Below are 19,056 nucleotides of genomic sequence, written 5' to 3' on the forward strand. Positions count from 1 at the left end.
TTTTGTATCTAAAAATGTACCTAAAGCAATAAATGAAACAATAAAAAAATATTTGTTTGAAAATTGGACAAAATCTAGGTAGAGGCTCAATCCTTTGTCGTCAGCCTCCGGGACTTTCCCCAGAAACTGCTGAACATCAGAAGCCTGGCCTTGTGGGGCAAATTGGCGGGGGCAGAGTTCAGCCCCTTCAATTTCTTCAAGCGGTCAGTCAGATCTCACAGGTGAAAATTTAATGACCAAAAAATCCAAGGGTGGGGGTAAAGGGATGTTTTTAGTGTTTACTTAAATTTGAAACCCCTCACTATACACCTCTCAAACTTTGAAACCTCTCATTTTACCCCCTTCAAATATAAAGCATGGACGTAAATTAATATTGTTTGATTTATTCTTTTCTGATAAAAAAAGAGTTTAAATATAAATTAAGGGTGTGCAAATGATGCGCACATTTTTAAATTAATAGTAGAAAAATGATAAGCATATTGTTAAATAACTTTTTTTGCACACGATTTGATTTGTAATACCTATATTGTTATTCAGTGAAGAATATTTATCTTAACTGATTTATCTTATCACCCTAATACTGAATTATTTTTATTACAAGTTTTTTTTCAGGGTTAACATTGGGTATCCTTATGAAGATGAATTTATAGAAAGAAATATGTGTCCTCTCAAATTCTATTATGATCTAGGTAAAACTTTATTTTTCGTTTTATTGGTTTAAAAATATTTATAATTAGTAGCGAAGCTACTCTATACCTAACTAACTTTGTTCGCCAGTCTGTCGGTTATGCTAAGAGAACCATTTTATTGTTCTAAAGAAAAATATTATTTTTGTTTACTTCTGTATGATATTAGATTCTGAAATATTTTTGATCAATGAGAATCTTCTATGTTGTCCTCCTTGTTTTTAGCTATAGTTTTATTTATTCAAAACGATTTCCATTTCTAACATAATTGAATATTACGAAACCCCAAAAGTGATAATATTTTTCTCTCTTTAGCCTGTGACGTAGAGAGCTTGAGCATGGCATATGGACTTTGTTGGGAACCAACACTAACTCAATGTTCTCTGGCGTTGAACTACCTTACTGGCCAAAGTAGAGACCCTAGCACACCCTTACCTTGGTGGGATAAGGTAATCATATTTATTTTTCTATTCTAATGCACAGTGAGCCCAGGAATCCAATTTTGTGGAAAAAATTAATAACTTCCTAATTTTTTAACCATATCGAACAATTTTTTTTTTAATTGGAAGGTTTTTATAGTTCCTTTTACAGAATTAACAAAATTACCACATCCCCCCCTCCCAAGATGATTGGGGGGCCATGATATCCCCCCCAAAGTAAAAAATATTCATAATTATTATCTTAACTTTCTCATTTTTTCCATAAAATTCAATTCTTTTTTTAATTGAAAGGTATTTAGAGTACTCTGTATTAGATACAAAATTTACCCTAAACCCCCACTGGGGCTACTGGGAAGGGGTTAAAATTCACCCTCCAAAGGGGAAAAAAAAAGATATTTTTCTTCTAATTCGCTTATTTTTAAATCTATTCAACAAAATAAGAAAAATTCCTTTAACCTAAAAGTCACCCCCCTCATCCCCAGGGGCGACGAGTGGGGCAAAACATCTCCCCCCCCCCCGCTTAAAAAAATGTAAAATTTTGGTACTTTGACAAATTTTTACTTAATTTAAAATTAAATATTTTAACTAGCTGATGAAAAGATTTTGTTTTATATTCCCCTCCGCCCCCCCTCCCCCCCTGGCCCCTCCTTTTTGTTCTGTTAATAGGGGCGGGGGGGGGGAGGGTCGGGCAGGTCAGCCTAGAACATCTCATCACCTGCCTTAAATTAAATGAACTTTACTTATATTTTTGTGAAAATTTAGGCTAGGCTGGTCTGGGCTGCCCTCCATCCCCATAATTCTTTGTTTCCGGCCTGGCTGGCCAAAAACAAACATTTACAAACAAAAATAAGATCCTACTAAATTAATCAAATTAGAAACTTGATTGTAGAAAAAACATAAAATTATTGAAAAGAAACCTAAAAATGATAATGAGAATACTGAGTTTTGTAACCATATGTGTTTCCAAATCAAAATTGCGGAGGTTGAACCACAAGAAGAACAAGAAAGGGGGGGGGGCATATTTACATATCCTATATTTTTTTTTTGGGGGGGGGGTTGAGTCAACAAACATCCAGTCTTAATTTTAGTTATAAAAAGAAAAATTGAAGAAAATTTTTTTAATTTTTTTTTTTGGGGGGGGGGCAATTTCTTTTTAGAGGGTGGTAGTACCCTCCTCCAAAATAGTTATTAACCTTTCCACTGTTCCAGGACTCATGTGAACCTATTTAAAGGAGAACCATATTGGTTCAGTGATTAGCAAGATCCTTCTGTTTCTCTTATATAAGGATTATACACTAAATTTAGCTTAATAAGGTTGCGTATGACCTTTACAAAAATGTCTATAGAGCTTAAGCAACTAAGTGAAAGTTAATAAGACCAACGGGATCTTCTTATATATTGCCTAAATAATGCTAGAACTCAATCCTAAAAGTTTTCATCTCGTTGCTAAAAAGATCAAGGTATTTGAATCAGAGCATAAAAAAATATTCAATGTGCTTTTTCTTGCAATTTAACTGACTGTCTTTAATATGGATTTAAGAGGTTTTTTATACAAAACTATTTTGTTTCTTGTTATCCAGCGTTAGATAATTGCACAACGGTTCTAAAATGGTATTACATTACGTTCTAAGTTAATATTTGATTAAATGGCAGGTAAAACAAAAAAATAAAAAATAAACATTTTTTTGGGAGATTTTTGTATCTAAATTCCGTGAATTCCAGGGTAACAACTTCAGAAGGCCATAAAAACTTAAATTTTTTATATTTTTCATTGATTTAAAATGGCAAACCTCCTCTAATATGATGAATATTAACCTGGACTTTTAAAATAATTGATTTTCTAAAGTTCGATTTTGGGCCTAAATAATTTTTTCCACAAAGTTGGATTCCTGGGCTCACTGTGTAATGGTTCATTCCAATGTTCTTTGGTGTTGAACTACCTTACTGGTCAGAGTAGAGACCCTAGCACACCATTACCTTGGTGGGATAAGGTGATCATTTTTATTCATATATTTCAATGTTCTCTGGCGTTGAACTACCTTACTGGTCAGAGCAGGGACCCAAGTACACCATTACCTTGGTGGGATAAGGTAATCATGTGCATTCATATATTTCAATGTTCTCTGGCATTGAACTACCTTACTGGTCAGAGCAGTGATCGATCCTAGTACACCATTACCTTGTTGGGATAAGGTATTTAATTATCTTTTGTAATTTTTAAAACTTAAGGCTTTTTAGAGTTAAATCTTGCTATATTAAAGAAAGGATCAAAACGTAGATTTCTTTTTACCACCATAAATCATTTTGTCAACATTTTATCTTAAATATTTGTCTTTCCAGTTGTAACATAGTTCTAGAGGCGGATGGGGGGTTGGGGGGATACAATAACTTACAACATGATGTTCAAGCAATTTTTTGGCTTTTCTCTTAAAATAAAAGATAATTAAGCGAAACCTCTTTGAGCGAATAAGTTGTTACTTCAACTAGCCCTTTCTCTCATAGAAAAATAGGTGACATAACGATTTATTAGATTTAAAAGTTATAAAACCCTGGTTATAAGTCTAACAATCTAATTTTAAGGTGCGGCTGTTATTCCACGGTCGGCTCTTGTTGGCTGCACAGACACACCAGCTGCTACTCCACGCCAGCCTGGACCCGTACAATACAACAGAGGAGATGGATGTCAGCTGGACAGACATGACCATGACTTGGAGCGAGGCGGAGGTCAAGGTAAGTGTTTTTTAGTGTTGTAATCTGTAGTATTATTAATCACGCAACCCTAGACGACATTTCTGGTTTTTAATAAGATGATTATAACTTTTATCTCAAAAAGCAAGCCCTTTGATATGGGTTATGAAGGGATAAGACATTGGAAGATTATTAGAAAAACGTGCACAACATGATAATAGAATTTCCCCTTCTCTTGAACCAACCATCAGTATTTAATACAAATATTAAAGTTTTTAAGTCGACCAATGATATATTTGCTTTATAAGACTTTGGGACCCTCCTGTATAATTAACAGTCTAATATCTCCTTCATCCCTGTATTTGATTTATTGTAAGATATTTTTTATGAAATCCAAACAGTGCATCGTTTTGCTTGATCAAAGCATTCTTTAATTTACTCCTACTCTTAATATCACACGTCTAATGTAGCAGCAATAGTATTGATGTTAATCTAAATATCATCTTATCAGGTTGAAGGAACACTGGACATATATGTACGGACTGCCAGTAAATATGATGACGGTCACCTGTTACACCTGCCCAACCTAAACCTGTGTGTGAAAATGGACTGGATTTGCCTAAATAATCCGAAGGACCACCATTCCGTGATGCCCTGTGCTCCGGATAAGTTACCAGAATATTCATCTAACCAGGAATCATTTCTTAGATTTAATATTTTTATTGAATTTTCTAAATCATACCAGAATAATTTTAAACTTTGTGACCTTAGCAGTTGAAATATGAAAACGATCACTCAAAAAGCCTCAATGTTGAAGGGGGGTGGGGTGGGGATTGATTTTTTTTTAGGGGGGGGGGGTCCAGATTTGAATTCTCTTGAGAGAATAGTAATAGTTGCAAGTTCCTTCTTTATACATAGACAGGCAACCCTTCTGTTATACTTTTAAGCAAGGATATATGGTTTAATAAATGAACTTGTAAGCAATAATTCATGTAGCAATAATATAGACTTTTAAATTTATTTCTCGTTTTCATTCGAATCCTGTGGATAGGAACCGGTTCTCATCCATACGAAAAAACTTTTTCTAGCATCGTATTATATCCAGTTTTCTACGAATATAGAAATGTACAATTATAAGATTAAAACTAGTTTTTTTAGCCTATATCCGCGGAAAGCCGTTTATAATACGATACGAGAAATAACTATTATAATATATACTCCAATTATTAGGATTGGTAGGTATTAATAATATCTAAGTAATGTCATCAATTTTAGGAGCATGATTCTTTTAGAGCTTTCAGATCTTCAAAACTTGATTTATCAGTTCATTTTGAAACTAAAGGAAAAAAGTCTTTTTAATGTTTAATGTTAAAAATATTAAGCATGTCTAGTTTTAGTTCATCCATTTTCAAAACCTTTAAAACATATTGCCATATTTTTAAAGACTCAGGAAGGGAAGGGATATTGGAATAAAAATTTAGGTACTTTTATTGGCATTTGATTGCATTGCTAATTAGAAATGTCCAATCTTTTGATCCTATAAGAAGGGGTAAGTTTTGTCTTTCATAATTGGGAACGTTAATCAATTTATTGTCTTAACCAATAAGATTCCTGAAATGAACTTTTAATACCGAAGGTCGTGGTGGAAACCGAACTGACCGTCCCAAGCTGGACATGTTCAGCTCGACCATCAGATGGTTTGAGAACCTCAAGTTTATCTTCAGTGGCGCCACCCGGCCTATTAGGCGGGGCAACAAGTTTCATAACCACAGACCAAAGAAGCCACATTTCTCGAGGCATTTTAACAAGGTGGACATCAGTGTTTCTCTGCATCAATTTCAGGTAGACATATTATCTTAAATCCTATTCCTTAGGTATATAAAAGTAACAGGATCTCTGTCTGCCTGTCTGTGTGTGTGTACCGGAGAATCTTGCTAATCGCCGAACCGATACGGTCCTCCGTTACAGTGTAGATTTTAATTATTCCTGGGCAAGTTAATAACGATTTTGGGGTACCACCAGCCTCCCAAGAGAAATCAACCCCCCCTTAAGTATGCGCCAGTAAACATATAAAGTGGTCGTTAAGTCAAATATGCATAAAGATGAATAAATTTAAATTCATGTAATATAAATTTCTATTCTATCATTAATAGGGATCTAAAGAATAAGACAAGGGACTATAAATTAATTTACATCCCCAACGATGTTAAACAAAAGTACCCAAAGTTTTTAAGCCAACGAATGTTATAACGTTGTTATTAAACTTTGGTTACCATTGTCTCCTACATCGCTGACATGAACTGATGAAATTATCAATTAAATGTTTTGAAATTTTTAAAAATTGTGTGCTATTCAGGTGAATTACTGGACAAGTTTTTCCAAGCAACGTGGCATTCTTCTAAATGTTGGCAGAGGAATTCATTTGGCGGCGCATCACCAGCTGAATATTATCCCATATACAGGTAGAAAACATGGATCTAAAGGCCAGGGATAAGACAGTGGCTGATAAATTGATGTACATCCCCAATGATGATAAATTAAATTACCCCTTATAATGTAGACAACAAATATTGGTTGAAAAATGTGGACAAGTTAGGTAAGTTAGGAACAAACCAGTCAAAAATCAAATAAAGTATAAGAAGCATTTGAAAATGAAGATTTTTTTCATTTGCTTTAGTTCTGAAATAATAGCAAACTGAGGCAAATGAAGAAAAACTTTGTCCGTTTGTCCAACCATGATTTTTTGTGCTTTGCTACTTACGGATATTGTTATCCTTGCTGAGCCATATATTGTTTTTAGATGGTCTGAAGCGCCGACCGCGTGCAGATTGGACTATTTCCTACATCAGCTGTGATCTTACTGCTTCAGGCATTAATACTTTTATAGTTAGTTATCACATCGTATTAAGATTTAAACCAGTTTTATCAGCCCCCAGTTACTGAAGGCCATTTTACGATTTTAATTTTAATACCTATTCATGTAAAATTTTCTGTGATAAAATGCCAAACATGATTTTTGTAGCATTGCTGATAACCAATAACAATTTATTTATAATCCAGCGGATAGGAATTAGTTTGAAGCCAATCTGTAAATATTATAATAGTCATTTTAATTTAGTAAATTACTTAAGCAAAATCTTATTCTGACTTAAATGCATATGAACTAAAGAATAGCAACTATAAAGTATTGATGGCTCTAACAGATATTTGGATCCAATCCTCCATGACACTGGAACCAGAACCTGACCAGGAAATTAACAGTAACCCACCTTCGCCATCAAATGAGGTAAGAATATTTTTAGGGTGGCATTCATTAACATTTACCTAACCTAAAATAACTTATCAAGAGCTACTAATCCGATTTCTTTTTATAATTTTTATCTAAATTTTATGTTGTAATTAAAGGCCCCGCCCACCCCGACTACAAGCAGGGCAGCAGATAATAGAGATGGTGCTGCCAGACAAAACTCTAAATATTATAATTTAAGGCCCCGCCCTCCCCAACAACAAGCAGGGCAGCAGATAATACAGATGGTACTACCAGACAAAACTCTAAATATTACAATTTAAGGCCCCGCCCACCCCGACTACAAGTAGGGCAGCAGATAATAGAGATGGTGCTGCCAGACAAAACTCTAAAAATATTATAATTTAAGGCCCCGCCCACCCCAACAACAAGCAGGGCAGCAGATAATAGAGATGGTACTGCCAGACAAAACTCTAAATATTATAATTTAAGGCCCCGCCCACCCCAACAACAAGCAGGGCAGCAGATAATAGAGATGGTGCTGCCAGACAAAACTCTAAATATTATAATTTAAGGCCCCGCCCACCCCAACAACAAGCAGGGCAGCAGATAATAGAGATGGTGCTGCCAGACAAAACTCTAAATATGAAACTCAAACATCAACATCTACAACCAGAATTAATAGATCTGAGAGTCTGAGGCATGTTGAACAAGCATTTATTTTTAGAAGCGACGCTATAATTCACTTTGGCCAACGTCTTCTAGTCTGTCAGTCAGTCTGTAACGCCATGAGAAAAATATGATTTTCTTAATGGTTATTGAAAATAGACGGCTGATTTTTTTTTAAATTCCTTATTCCAATGAGCAGTCCGGCTACTAAATAAAAATATCAAAAACTTTAAAGATATATCAAAAAGGTTTCTTGTTTCTTGATTTTCATCAATGCTGGAAAGTAATATACACGCTTGCCTCTTATAGATTTAAATTCATTAATTCTATTTGAATTGTCAAAAGTACAAAAAAAGAATGCTTGTATGTGTGCAGAAATATGGTGAAGAGTTTCTTCTTTTGTGTTGAGAAAGTTCTCTATACCAGAAACAGTTTTGAAGAACATGGTAAGTTATTTTAAACTTCATCCAAATCCATAGATAAACCGCTAATTATAATCTACAGAAGTTGTAATTTTGTGTATCATCATTGGGATGTACATTAATTTATCGGCGATTGTCTTACCCCTGGGTCTGCTGTCCTTACAGCTTATGCGACAATTCCCTTTTATTGTTCTCTCTATTATGTTTTTTCCTCTCTCTTGTTCAAACTTTACCTGTTCTTCTTTTAATTTACCCTTTACTTTTCCCCCTCCCTCCTATTTACCCGTTACCTTCTTCCTATCTATTTATTCTTTACATTTCCGCCTTCTCTCAAGGTTCTGCCTATTGAAATAAATTTTTCAAGACACAAAAACATCTAGGAAATTAATAATAAATAGTAGGTACTCCAAAAACCTCTATAATTTTATTTCAGAGATTAAAGTATTAGATTAGAGGGGGCATAAGCTACATTTAACTCTGTCCGTATTTTGTATTGGTACTTTGAATTCATCTATAAAGCATCAAAATATAAAGACAGCCAAGTTTCTACAAAAAAAAACATGAAGCAATTTGCTAGCAGACGAAAAGGCTCTCTACCACTTTGGGCAGGTATTTATTTAGATTATACATCTATGCTTATACATTTATTTTCAGAGCCTGGAAAACCAACTCACAAACTTGCTGTTCATGGAGCCAGGGGTGCTTGGACACAATCTAACAGGTACGAACGATAAGCCTTAAATTGAAATATCAAGGGCCTTTTAACCATAGATTTAATTTTACAATTGATTATAATTACAACTTTATAGATATTGCTTTAGCCCTATTTTACTAACAGAATTTTAAACAATCTATTTCTTTATTCTTTACTCAAAGTTTCTATCAAGCAGAGAAAACCTACACCCCACCACTCCCCCCTCTTTTCAAATTTATTTCTTCATACCTTACCAGTTCGGGGCCTATGTGCTAAACCTGTACTAAATATTACCTAACCTAATGTAAAAATAGTAAGATAGGAAAAACTACCCCTTTATTTTTATTGTACTCTAAATTAAGAGTGGGGGGAGAGATTCTGTGCTCGATTAGGCTCTTTTAGGGAAACCGATGTGTTTCTTTCAGGGATATGTTTTTTGCACTGTACGAGTCCTGGCGAAGAGCGCAGATACTCCGTCGCAATGTTTCCTCCGACGCTCTCAAATTATTCCACACAGAGAAACATCCCAGTAAAAGTCAGGAGAAAACACCTTTCACCTCCCCCACCCCTGCAAGCTCATCAGGTAAGAAATAACTCAACCACTCCCCCCCCCCCCCCCTAAAAAATGTCCGTCTGGCATGTAAGTTAAGTTTAGAAGGGATTGACCATTAGATTATATCAGAACTTGGTATTATTAGAAGATTGATTTCTAAATGCATAACTTGAATTATATCCCCATGATTAATAAATGACAATCCCACGTCCTTGTAGATTATGTAGATATTTCTATGACTTATTTAGGAACCAGCTGTTTATATCTATAAATATTTATTATGACTGTTAACCTACTGTTTTCTTTAAATTGATCATTTGTTGATTGTTCAATATAAACATTAACATTGTTAATGATTAGTGGATAAGTGTATAAAAATCACTGTTTAATAATACATTCAAAACAAAAGTTTCTTTGGTTAATTTATGACCCTTTTCTGCTTGGTTTAATGCCATTATTTCTTCTAGGTTCTCCATTTGCGTGGGGAACTGCGCCTCCGCCTACAACTTCTAACACTACAGCTACCAGCAAAGTTACAGGTTAAAAATTTCACCATTGCATTGTTTAAATGAGTGTATAGAATTTAGGCCTTTTTTATCCCTTTTTACTTTTAATCTATGGTTGCCTGGAGGGAGCCAAAGGAATAAGACAATGTCCAATATATTATGTACATCCTTAGTGATGTTAGACAAAATTATCCCTTTTTTTATATTACGATTAATGGTTGAAATGTTTGGACATTCAACTTAATAAACCAACTAATAAAATTAAATTAAACTCCCAAAAGTTTTTAAATTGCCTGATTGATTAAACAGGCATAAATGTATTTTAGGAAGCATATTGGACCGTTTGCTGCTAGAAACAGAGCATGGTTCAACCCCAACTGCTTATACAGAGGACATGGATGTGGAAGGTAAGAGTATGACATTTTCATCGAAACCGATTAACAAACACTGGGTTAGTACAGGTTCTAAGTTGTACTAGAAATTCATGTATCGTATCATAGACAATTTCATCGATTAATAAAATAAAAAAAATCCCTGTGTTGTTGGTTTCCGAATTAATGTATAGAATTAATTTCAAAATATAGAGGGGGGGGGGGTCTTTGACTACTCCATTTCAGAGAAACCGCCAATTTATCAAATTATTATTTTGTATAGAGGATGTAAAGCACACCCTGGAGGCTATGGCTGCCTGCACCAAGGATGATATAATCCATTGGAACTGGTCCATCGAGCTTATCAATTCACAGGTATACTTTTCTAATTAAACATACCTATATAACTTTACAATAAAAAGCGTTTATAATTCTCAGGGTTCTTAAGGGATATGACATTTCGATACATTGATGCACATTGATGACAAATTACCACTTTTGTAGATTAAAATTATTAGATCAAAAGTAGGGACACTACCAGTCGGGAACCATTCAATAACATTTCAATAAAAGTTTTGAGTTATAAACATTAGATACAAGATAAAAAAAAGACTAGGTAAATGTAATTACATATTATTTTCAGTTATTGATGAAGGGTATTGAAACAAGTGGTTATGTGATAATGTCAGCAGCCAGAGCCTCTATATCACAGAATATGCACAGACCAGTATTTAAGGAGAGAGCCCTACTGTCTAAATCTACATGGTCGGGTAAGTGTACTTTTTTGTAATTTTTTATGTCTCAGGAAAAAGTTTTTTTATCTCTTCCAAAAATCAATATTTTCTAATGCGTTAGATTGCCCTAGAGACCTCCAAAACAGTGGTCTTAAGAGGTTTATCTGTGTGTGTTTATGGTCACAATAATCATTATTTAGGTGGACTTAGAGTAATACAGTACTATGCAACTGTTAATAAAGAAGGAGCAGATATGGATATTATTATTATGTAGGTGGACTTGAAGGAATGCAGTATTTTGCAACTGTTAGTAAAGAAGGAGCAGATATGGACATTATTAACATTATTATTATTTAGGTAGTCTAGAAGGAAAGCAGTATTATGCAACTGTTAGTAGAGAAGGAGCAGATATGGTTATTATTATTATTATATTTAGGTGGACTAGAAGGAATGCAGTACTATTCAAATGTTAGTAAAGAAGGAGCAGATATGGATATTATTATTATTTAGGTGGACTAGAAGGAATGCAGTATTATGCAACAGTTAGTAAAGAAGAAGCAGATATGGATATTATTCTTATTATTATTTAGGTGGACTAGAAGGAATGCAGTATTATGCAACAGTTAGTAAAGAAGAAGCAGATATGGATATTATTCTTATTATTATTTAGGTGGACTAGAAGGAATGCAGTATTATGCAACTGTTAGTAAAGAAGGAGCAGATATGGATAACATTATGTGGCTACAACCAAATCATATTAGGTCCAGTGTTCGTACATAAAAAAAATGAATCTAAAGGGATAAGATAATGGCGGAAAAATTTTAGAAAATCCCAAATGATATACTAAATCACCCCTTCTATAGATTACAATTAGTGGGTGAAACGTTAGGACAAGTAGCTTAATTACCAATCAAAATTTAATAAAAGATCCCATTTTGATCCAACAAATAAGAAAACATTGTTATAAAACTTTGGGTACTAGTAGTCTAGTACCCTAATGTATAACACTGTGATAACACATAGTGATGGAGATGAACGGCGAGATCCCGGACCTGCTGGACTTGTGGGAAGTGGCAAGGCTGTCGGTGGGGTTGTATCTGATGTAAGTGTCTTAGTACTTCACCTTGGGTTAGGTTGGGTCATATTTGGTTAAGAGTAACCTCCAGAGGGGGCGGGGGTTGGTTGTGGTCGCAAGGTACATTGAGGAAAACACAAATGTTTTTAAATTTTGCTTAAGTCACAAAAGAACACAAAATTATTATGCAGTCAATATGCATTTTGTCCAGAGTAAATTACGCTTAGTATAAAAGACTTAACAGTTGAGTTTGTTACGTAACGTTATTTCATTATGAAGGTAATGATACATTTCTTAACAACCTTATTCCATGTGATGGGATTACTAAAGGACATACGCACAGGATTTCCATAATTATACAAAAGGTGCGCTTTAAAATCCATTATAGAAATTTAATTTTAGTTTGTTGGTGTGACGGATAGTCCCAGTAACTTTGGAGAGATCCAGCTGCAACGAGTTGTGTCCAAATGCCGTGCTGAATTCTTCTATGTCTCATATGGTGACACGCCACTAGATGATGTTGAGGTGCATACATTATTTTAGCAGAGTAGCTGCTCTATAGAACTTAATAACCCAATAATATAGTAATCTTGAACTTTTTAATCAATTTGTTATTGTGTTGCCAACGATAAGCTCTTTAAAAGAACGTTGACTAAAGTCTAGCATTATTTTTAAAAAGTCTGTTTTGTTGCATATTTTTCTTAAAATGTTGCATGTTAATGAGTTGTTTAAGGGTTATTGCATTACGCATCCAAAATATAGCATAATAGACAAAAGTTTTATTGAACTTTCCCTTAAAGTGCCTTGTCAGAACTGAAACCCCCTCTCCCTAAAAAAAAATAGGGGGATGGGCGTTTGATTTTCTTCTCAAGTTACAGATTGATTCCGTGTAAGATAAGAAGAAACTCTTAATTTTTCAGGTAAGCCTTGGAAATGTGGGAAAATCTACGGGCAGCCCTGTGGCTGATGATGACTGGGATGAAACAGAAACAGCTGTCAACGCCTTCACCCTGGTTCATCATGATCTTAATATGTGTACCAACAGGGATATGAAACATTAGATTTGGCTCTCATTTGTTGTTAAATAGGGTAAAAGCAAGCATCTTCAGTGATAAGACTATTGACAAACAAAATTATCTCTTCTGTAGATTAAAATTACACAGCTTCTTTGTAAAAAACTAATGAAAATTCCATATAAGTTTCCAAAGTTTTTGAGCCATCAAATAAAAACAAAATCTAATAATTCATTTGCTGCATAGTGCTCAGTATGTTATGGTTTTGGATATCATCAATAACCTTCTACTTTACAATGAACCTACACAAAAGGTACATCATTCTTGTCGTACTTTTTTCAATATAAATATATTAATTCAGCCCTTTTATTATACTTTTAACAAAGGGTAACATAAGTAGAAATCCCGTAAAATATTTAGAAGTATATTCATAAGATTTAGAATCATTCTAGAAAACTAAAAATTCTTATGAAGCCTACAATAAAAAAAATATTATGAATTTTTTATTCGTAGATTTTAGCTTATTCTACGTGATAAGAAGCTAAATATTGTATAAAGGGAAAAGTAGGTTGCGGGTAAAATCCGTAAAAGTGTGTGTTTTAAGGCTTAAAAATAGTAGTAGAACGATAATATTCACTAAATATTTGTATTTCTTATTGAAAAGAATTATATACAACATTTTTTTTAAAAAGTTGACATAAATTTTTACCGTTCTACTACTGTTTTTAACTTAAAACACACAACATTTACGGATTTTACCCGCAACCTACTTTTCCCTTTATCTTTTTCTGAATTGTTTTAAAAGTAGAAAACATCGGGTTATACGGGATATAGACATTAATCCTAAAAGCCCATTGTTTGTTTGACTTAATTATAACATTTGATTTCCAGTTCTATTTATATGAAAAATAAGTAAGCATTTCTGATTATTTGTTGTTTGTAGGCTCGAACGGACAGGTATCTACGAATGAGATATCAGTTTATGCTGGAAATAGACGCTCTGGAGGATCACAGAAAAAGAATCATCTCATTACAGAATCAGCTTAGGCAACTTGGTAAGTTTTTTTTCCTGTTAAAACATACTCTTATTAATAAAGAAGCAGTTTTTTCTTTCTTTTACCGTTAACATCCCAACGATCACTGAATTAAATGATTTCTTAATTTTTTTTGAAGGTTAAAATAGCTCCTTGGGTGGTTTTATGCTTTTTTGAGAGAGAGAAGCTAAAATTCTTAGGAGGGACAAGTTTTATCATTCAATGGCATTTAATATTTTTTACTTAATTGGTTGGTACAAATTAGTTCTGTCCAAACTTTTTCTCTAATATTTCTAATCTACAGAAGGGACAGTTTGTTTATCATCATTGGGGCTGTCATAAATTTTTCATTGTGTTATATCTAAAGAATCCTGTAAATTATTTTAGTTTGTGAACAGCGACGAACAGAGAAAACAATTTACTTGAAGTCATGTGACCTGAATACTAAGCAAGAGGAGAGAGATAGGCTAGAACTTGAGGCACAGGATATTAAGGTAATCTTTACTTCAAGTCATGTGACCTCAACACTAAGCAAGAGGAGAGAGATAGGCTAGAAGTTGAGGCACAGGATATTTAGGTAATCTTTACTTCAAGTCATGTGACCTCAACACTAAGCAAGAGGAGAGAGATAGGCTAGAACTTGAGGCACAGGATATTAAGGTAATCTTTACTTCAAGTCATGTGACCTCAACACTAAGCAAGAGGAGAGAGATAGGCTAGAACTTGAGGCACAGGATATTAAGGTAATCTTTACTTCAAGTCATGTGACCTCAACACTAAGCAAGAGGAGAGAGATAGGCTAGAAGTTGAGGCACAGGATATTTAGGTAATCTTTACTTCAAGTCATGTGACCTCAACACTAAGCAAGAGGAGAGAGATAGGCTAGAACTTGAGGCACAGGATATTAAGGTAATCTTTACTTGAAGTCATGTGACCTCAACACCAAGCAAGAGGAGAGAGATAGGCTAGAACTTGAGGCACAGGATATTAAGGTAATCTTTACTTCAAGTCATGTGCCCTGAATACTAAGTATTAAGGTAATCTTATCTTTAAGTCATGTGATCTCAACACCAAGCAAGAGAAGAGAGATAGATTAGATTCTGAGGCACAGGAAGTTAAGGCAATCTTAAAAAAATAGATTCTTTTCATTATGTTTGTTTGAATAAATAGCTAAGATATTAATTTTAAAGAATGACTAAGACAATAAAAAGAGCGTAGCATAATCCAGCAAGAAATCTAAGGATTGAAAGTAACCTATTAGGAAAGCAACTTTATTTGTCCCATTTTAAGTAAATGTATGTTCAAATGTGTTCTAAAGTAACTGCTGTCAATTTTATATTAAGTTAGGTATATATATAGTATATAATATCAATCCATAAATCTGGTAATTTTTCTAGGATAAAATGTTGGTTATGAATGAGGACTTGGACATGATGATCAGATGTTACAAAGAGACGCAGATGTCAAGCTCACAGCGTCAGTCAGCCTTACGCGGTGCTAGCGAGGGGTCCAAGCTGCGTAGACGCGGGGAAATATGCTTCAGCAAGGCCGCCTGGAGGCTCACAGAGATTGATGGACAGCTGGGCATTGCGGATATTAATATTTCTAACTTTATATTCACCAGAAGTTCCAAGAGCGATGATAGGTAAGATTTGAAACAATAACGATAAAAATAAAAATAAAAACAAAAACAAAACACTTAATAAAAACTGAAAATTAAATACAATTAAGAATAAAACAGAATTTTATAAGTACACACGTGTGTACACATTTTATTTTAGGATAGGTTAGGTTAAATATGGGTTATAAGAGCCTCGCAGGAATAGTATCCTGAATAGGCGCTAAAACATGTTTTCTTCTAATTTAAATAGAATGTAGGAGGGCGGGTCTTTACAGAAATGATTCAAAATAGTTAATATTGTATCTATGAAAGTTTGAATTACTTTAAGAACTAAGTAAATTGTTTGTTTTAGTGTTGAGAATCTTCTGGAGATGGGATATGTCAACATGAGAAATTTACTGCCTAACCAACTCTACGAGAACGTGCTGACCCCAACAGAGTTGAAGAGAGATATGCCTGTCGACAGACAGAGAACTGTTAGGGTCTACAGCAGGGAAAGAGCAAGGGTCGGTGGAATATCTGTAAAGGTAGGATAGATCAAAACTGTACTAGGCCAGAATCAAGAGGGCCAGTATTTTGAACTATAAAGGGGGGGGGGTAGTAAGGTATAAATGAGTTGGAACAAAACAAGTTTGAAGAAACAAGAAAATTTGTACTTTTTAACTTTGAAAAAGAAAGGGTTGCAAAAACCTGAATCTAGACACAAAAATCTAGTTTGAGTTTATTTAAAAAGGGTGAATTAATATGACAGTGTTCATACAAAACATATAACACAATAACACATATATGTCAAATAAAAGCAAATAATGCAGTCAGATGTTTAACTACAAAATAAGGGTAAAAAAGGGGATTGATACTTTCAGTGTCATTTTGACTACAACAAAAACTAAGTAAAACTATGTGTGTACGTCTGTTTGAAAGTTAAGATATAGGATGTAACCGCCGAACTGATAAGGCTCAACTTTTCAGGTAATTTACCTACTTTGTCAAACTTCTTTCAAGCTAGTTTCTTGGATGAGTAGGATAATCCCACTCTGCAAAATGTGTCGTGAAATAAGTTTTTATATTTTTTTCAATTTGGCCAAGAAACCTTGAAACTACAACTTCTTTGATGTTGTTTAATTTTGTGTATCCTTATTGGGAACGTACATTGTAAATGAATTCATCGAGCATTTTCTTATACCTTTATATCAATGGTATTGGTCATTTTACTTTGATATAACTTTTTTGTTCAGGACCATTTTGAGATCAATGTAGCCCCGTTGACAATCTGCATAACTGCCCTCTTCTACAAGAAAATGATGACCTTTGCTTTCCCTGAAAAGGATGCGGAGACATTTGATGATGATTTCGAGGCAGATAAGAAAAGTAAAAAGAAGAATAAGAAATCTAAGGTATTGCTAAAGTTGATCTTCTCATATTTTTTATTTGGATTGTTTTTTTTGGTTTTTTTTTAACTTTGAAACAGCTTTATTATTATATTATTATACCTATTGATTTAGATAAAAGATAATATTACTAGCAGTGAAATTACAATTAAAAAAGTAAAGATTAGTAATTGTAATCTACTTTCAAATTTTGTATTTATCCCCCTAAGAAAAATAACAGCTATGCCCCTAGCAAAGAGGTAAGATAGAAGTAAAGAAAAATATCCTAAAACCTTCCTAGGAACTATGCAAAGCTTTCCTAAAAGGGAGAACTTAAATCAGATCTGTAATTGTAGAAATCCTAAGCTTTACACCAAAAAAAACCTTACTATTTTATTATGTAGGAATAGAATAATACCAAAATACTCTAGGTGAAAAAAATATTTAATACCAAAATATTTGTTTAGAATGCAAGCTTTTATGTTGAGTGTCCAAGTGTGGAAAAAGATGACGTAGAAAAAATGAAGGAGAGAGCAGAAAGAAATAAGTTGTTCATCTACATCAAAATTCCAGAGGTAAATATTTTCTTTTTTGCAGGACGTTTGTCTGTTTAACTGTGTGTTTGTGCATAAAGATCTCGCGAACTGTTGTTGCTGAATATAGAGGAAAAATAGCATTAAGGGGTTGGTTTCTTCTTGTAGAACAATGACTATAAAATATAAATTCCTAAAGTAGCCCAGCTATAACCCTGTTTTCTTATGTTATAGATCATAAACAGGGCGACCACTGCATACTATATATACTACATAAGATGCATTTGGATACTATATCATTTACTAAGTATATTTGCAATAACTTTTATTTAATAGATTCTTCCAATTTTTAACATTTACAAAACAGCCTGCTATATTGCTTCAAGATCCATGTCAGATCTATATAGGAAATAAATGTCTATAAATGAGCTCAAGTTTTCCAAGGAATAAATGTTCAAAACTCATAGTGCTCCAATAATCCTCATTAAATTCTCATTGACCAAAGCGATAAAACATTTATTCTATTTGTTTATGGAATGAATAAAGTTTTTCAATCCATGTTGGTATTTGAATTACATTGACGTATTTAATCTTGATTTAATAAACAAAAAATATACGTTCATAATATAGAAAATCAAAGAAAACTCTGTTTTAAAAGAATTCGATTGTGGCGACACTTCCGTAGTGTTCAAATATTAAAACTAAAATTTTAATCATATTAACCCTTTGGTGATGGTAATGTAAATAAAAAATATATTTGAAGAAATCTTTTTAAAATCATTTAAAATATTAAATATTTACTTCTTTCTTTTAGATAGTAATGGCGAGGGAGGAAAATTTAAATAGATAAATAGATATATACTTATAGAAAACTAGCCAATAGTGAGATAGTTATATCGAGCCAACTCTAGTAGTGTATATAGTGCTTTGCTTTGAGTTATTATTGATGATGTATATACTTTGTATTACAAAATAATTCAAAACCGATACTATATCATACTATATGAGTAAAATAAAATATACTATGTATATGTAATATATGGATAAAAATTTTTTACTATAAATATACTATATTTTTTTTGTTTTGGAGTGGTCGCCCTGCATAAACCTTTATTGAATTTTAACCAATGATTTAAATTTATTTTAGATTTAAATTGTTTAACGTAATTAGGTATGTGCCGTCACTTTCGTCCATTTTCTTTATCCTTAAGATCCTTAATTTATGCTACTTATCTTGACATAGTATTGTTGGAGTGGATACAAAACCGCGACATTACAAAACCGCGACAATTATAAAACCGCGACATTACAAAACCGCGAAAAATTAAAGTCTTAATGCTAGAAGGTCATGGCCGCGGGCGCTCGGCCCCCTTGCCTATAACCTAATCTAATCTATGTATGAA

The 19,056-nt window shown here is 33.5% G+C and overlaps 1 protein-coding gene across 1 annotated transcript in view; it reads left to right on the plus strand.

The window, feature by feature from the left end:
- hob (bridge-like lipid transfer protein family member hobbit) overlaps positions 1-19,056 on the plus strand; it is a 35,046-nt gene that overhangs the window by 13,469 nt on the left and 2,521 nt on the right. The window contains exons 22-50 of the mRNA XM_080169959.1: positions 79-221; positions 613-689; positions 1,002-1,135; positions 3,707-3,856; positions 4,326-4,506; positions 5,088-5,153; positions 5,448-5,656; positions 6,171-6,276; positions 6,615-6,683; positions 7,018-7,100; positions 7,637-7,761; positions 8,106-8,176; positions 8,807-8,873; positions 9,272-9,429; positions 9,867-9,938; positions 10,232-10,312; positions 10,560-10,651; positions 10,920-11,046; positions 11,681-11,771; positions 12,034-12,112; positions 12,488-12,610; positions 13,006-13,128; positions 13,343-13,411; positions 14,042-14,153; positions 14,520-14,626; positions 15,530-15,777; positions 16,106-16,280; positions 16,989-17,147; positions 17,588-17,695. Coding sequence (XP_080026085.1) covers positions 79-221; positions 613-689; positions 1,002-1,135; positions 3,707-3,856; positions 4,326-4,506; positions 5,088-5,153; positions 5,448-5,656; positions 6,171-6,276; positions 6,615-6,683; positions 7,018-7,100; positions 7,637-7,761; positions 8,106-8,176; positions 8,807-8,873; positions 9,272-9,429; positions 9,867-9,938; positions 10,232-10,312; positions 10,560-10,651; positions 10,920-11,046; positions 11,681-11,771; positions 12,034-12,112; positions 12,488-12,610; positions 13,006-13,128; positions 13,343-13,411; positions 14,042-14,153; positions 14,520-14,626; positions 15,530-15,777; positions 16,106-16,280; positions 16,989-17,147; positions 17,588-17,695 — 3,405 coding nt within the window. The remainder of the gene's footprint in view (positions 1-78; positions 222-612; positions 690-1,001; positions 1,136-3,706; positions 3,857-4,325; positions 4,507-5,087; positions 5,154-5,447; positions 5,657-6,170; positions 6,277-6,614; positions 6,684-7,017; positions 7,101-7,636; positions 7,762-8,105; positions 8,177-8,806; positions 8,874-9,271; positions 9,430-9,866; positions 9,939-10,231; positions 10,313-10,559; positions 10,652-10,919; positions 11,047-11,680; positions 11,772-12,033; positions 12,113-12,487; positions 12,611-13,005; positions 13,129-13,342; positions 13,412-14,041; positions 14,154-14,519; positions 14,627-15,529; positions 15,778-16,105; positions 16,281-16,988; positions 17,148-17,587; positions 17,696-19,056) is intronic.

This window comes from Acartia tonsa, chromosome 1 (assembly GCF_053477335.1).
Source record: "Acartia tonsa isolate MP-2025a chromosome 1, ASM5347733v1, whole genome shotgun sequence".
NCBI classification, from domain to species: domain Eukaryota; kingdom Metazoa; phylum Arthropoda; class Copepoda; order Calanoida; family Acartiidae; genus Acartia; species Acartia tonsa.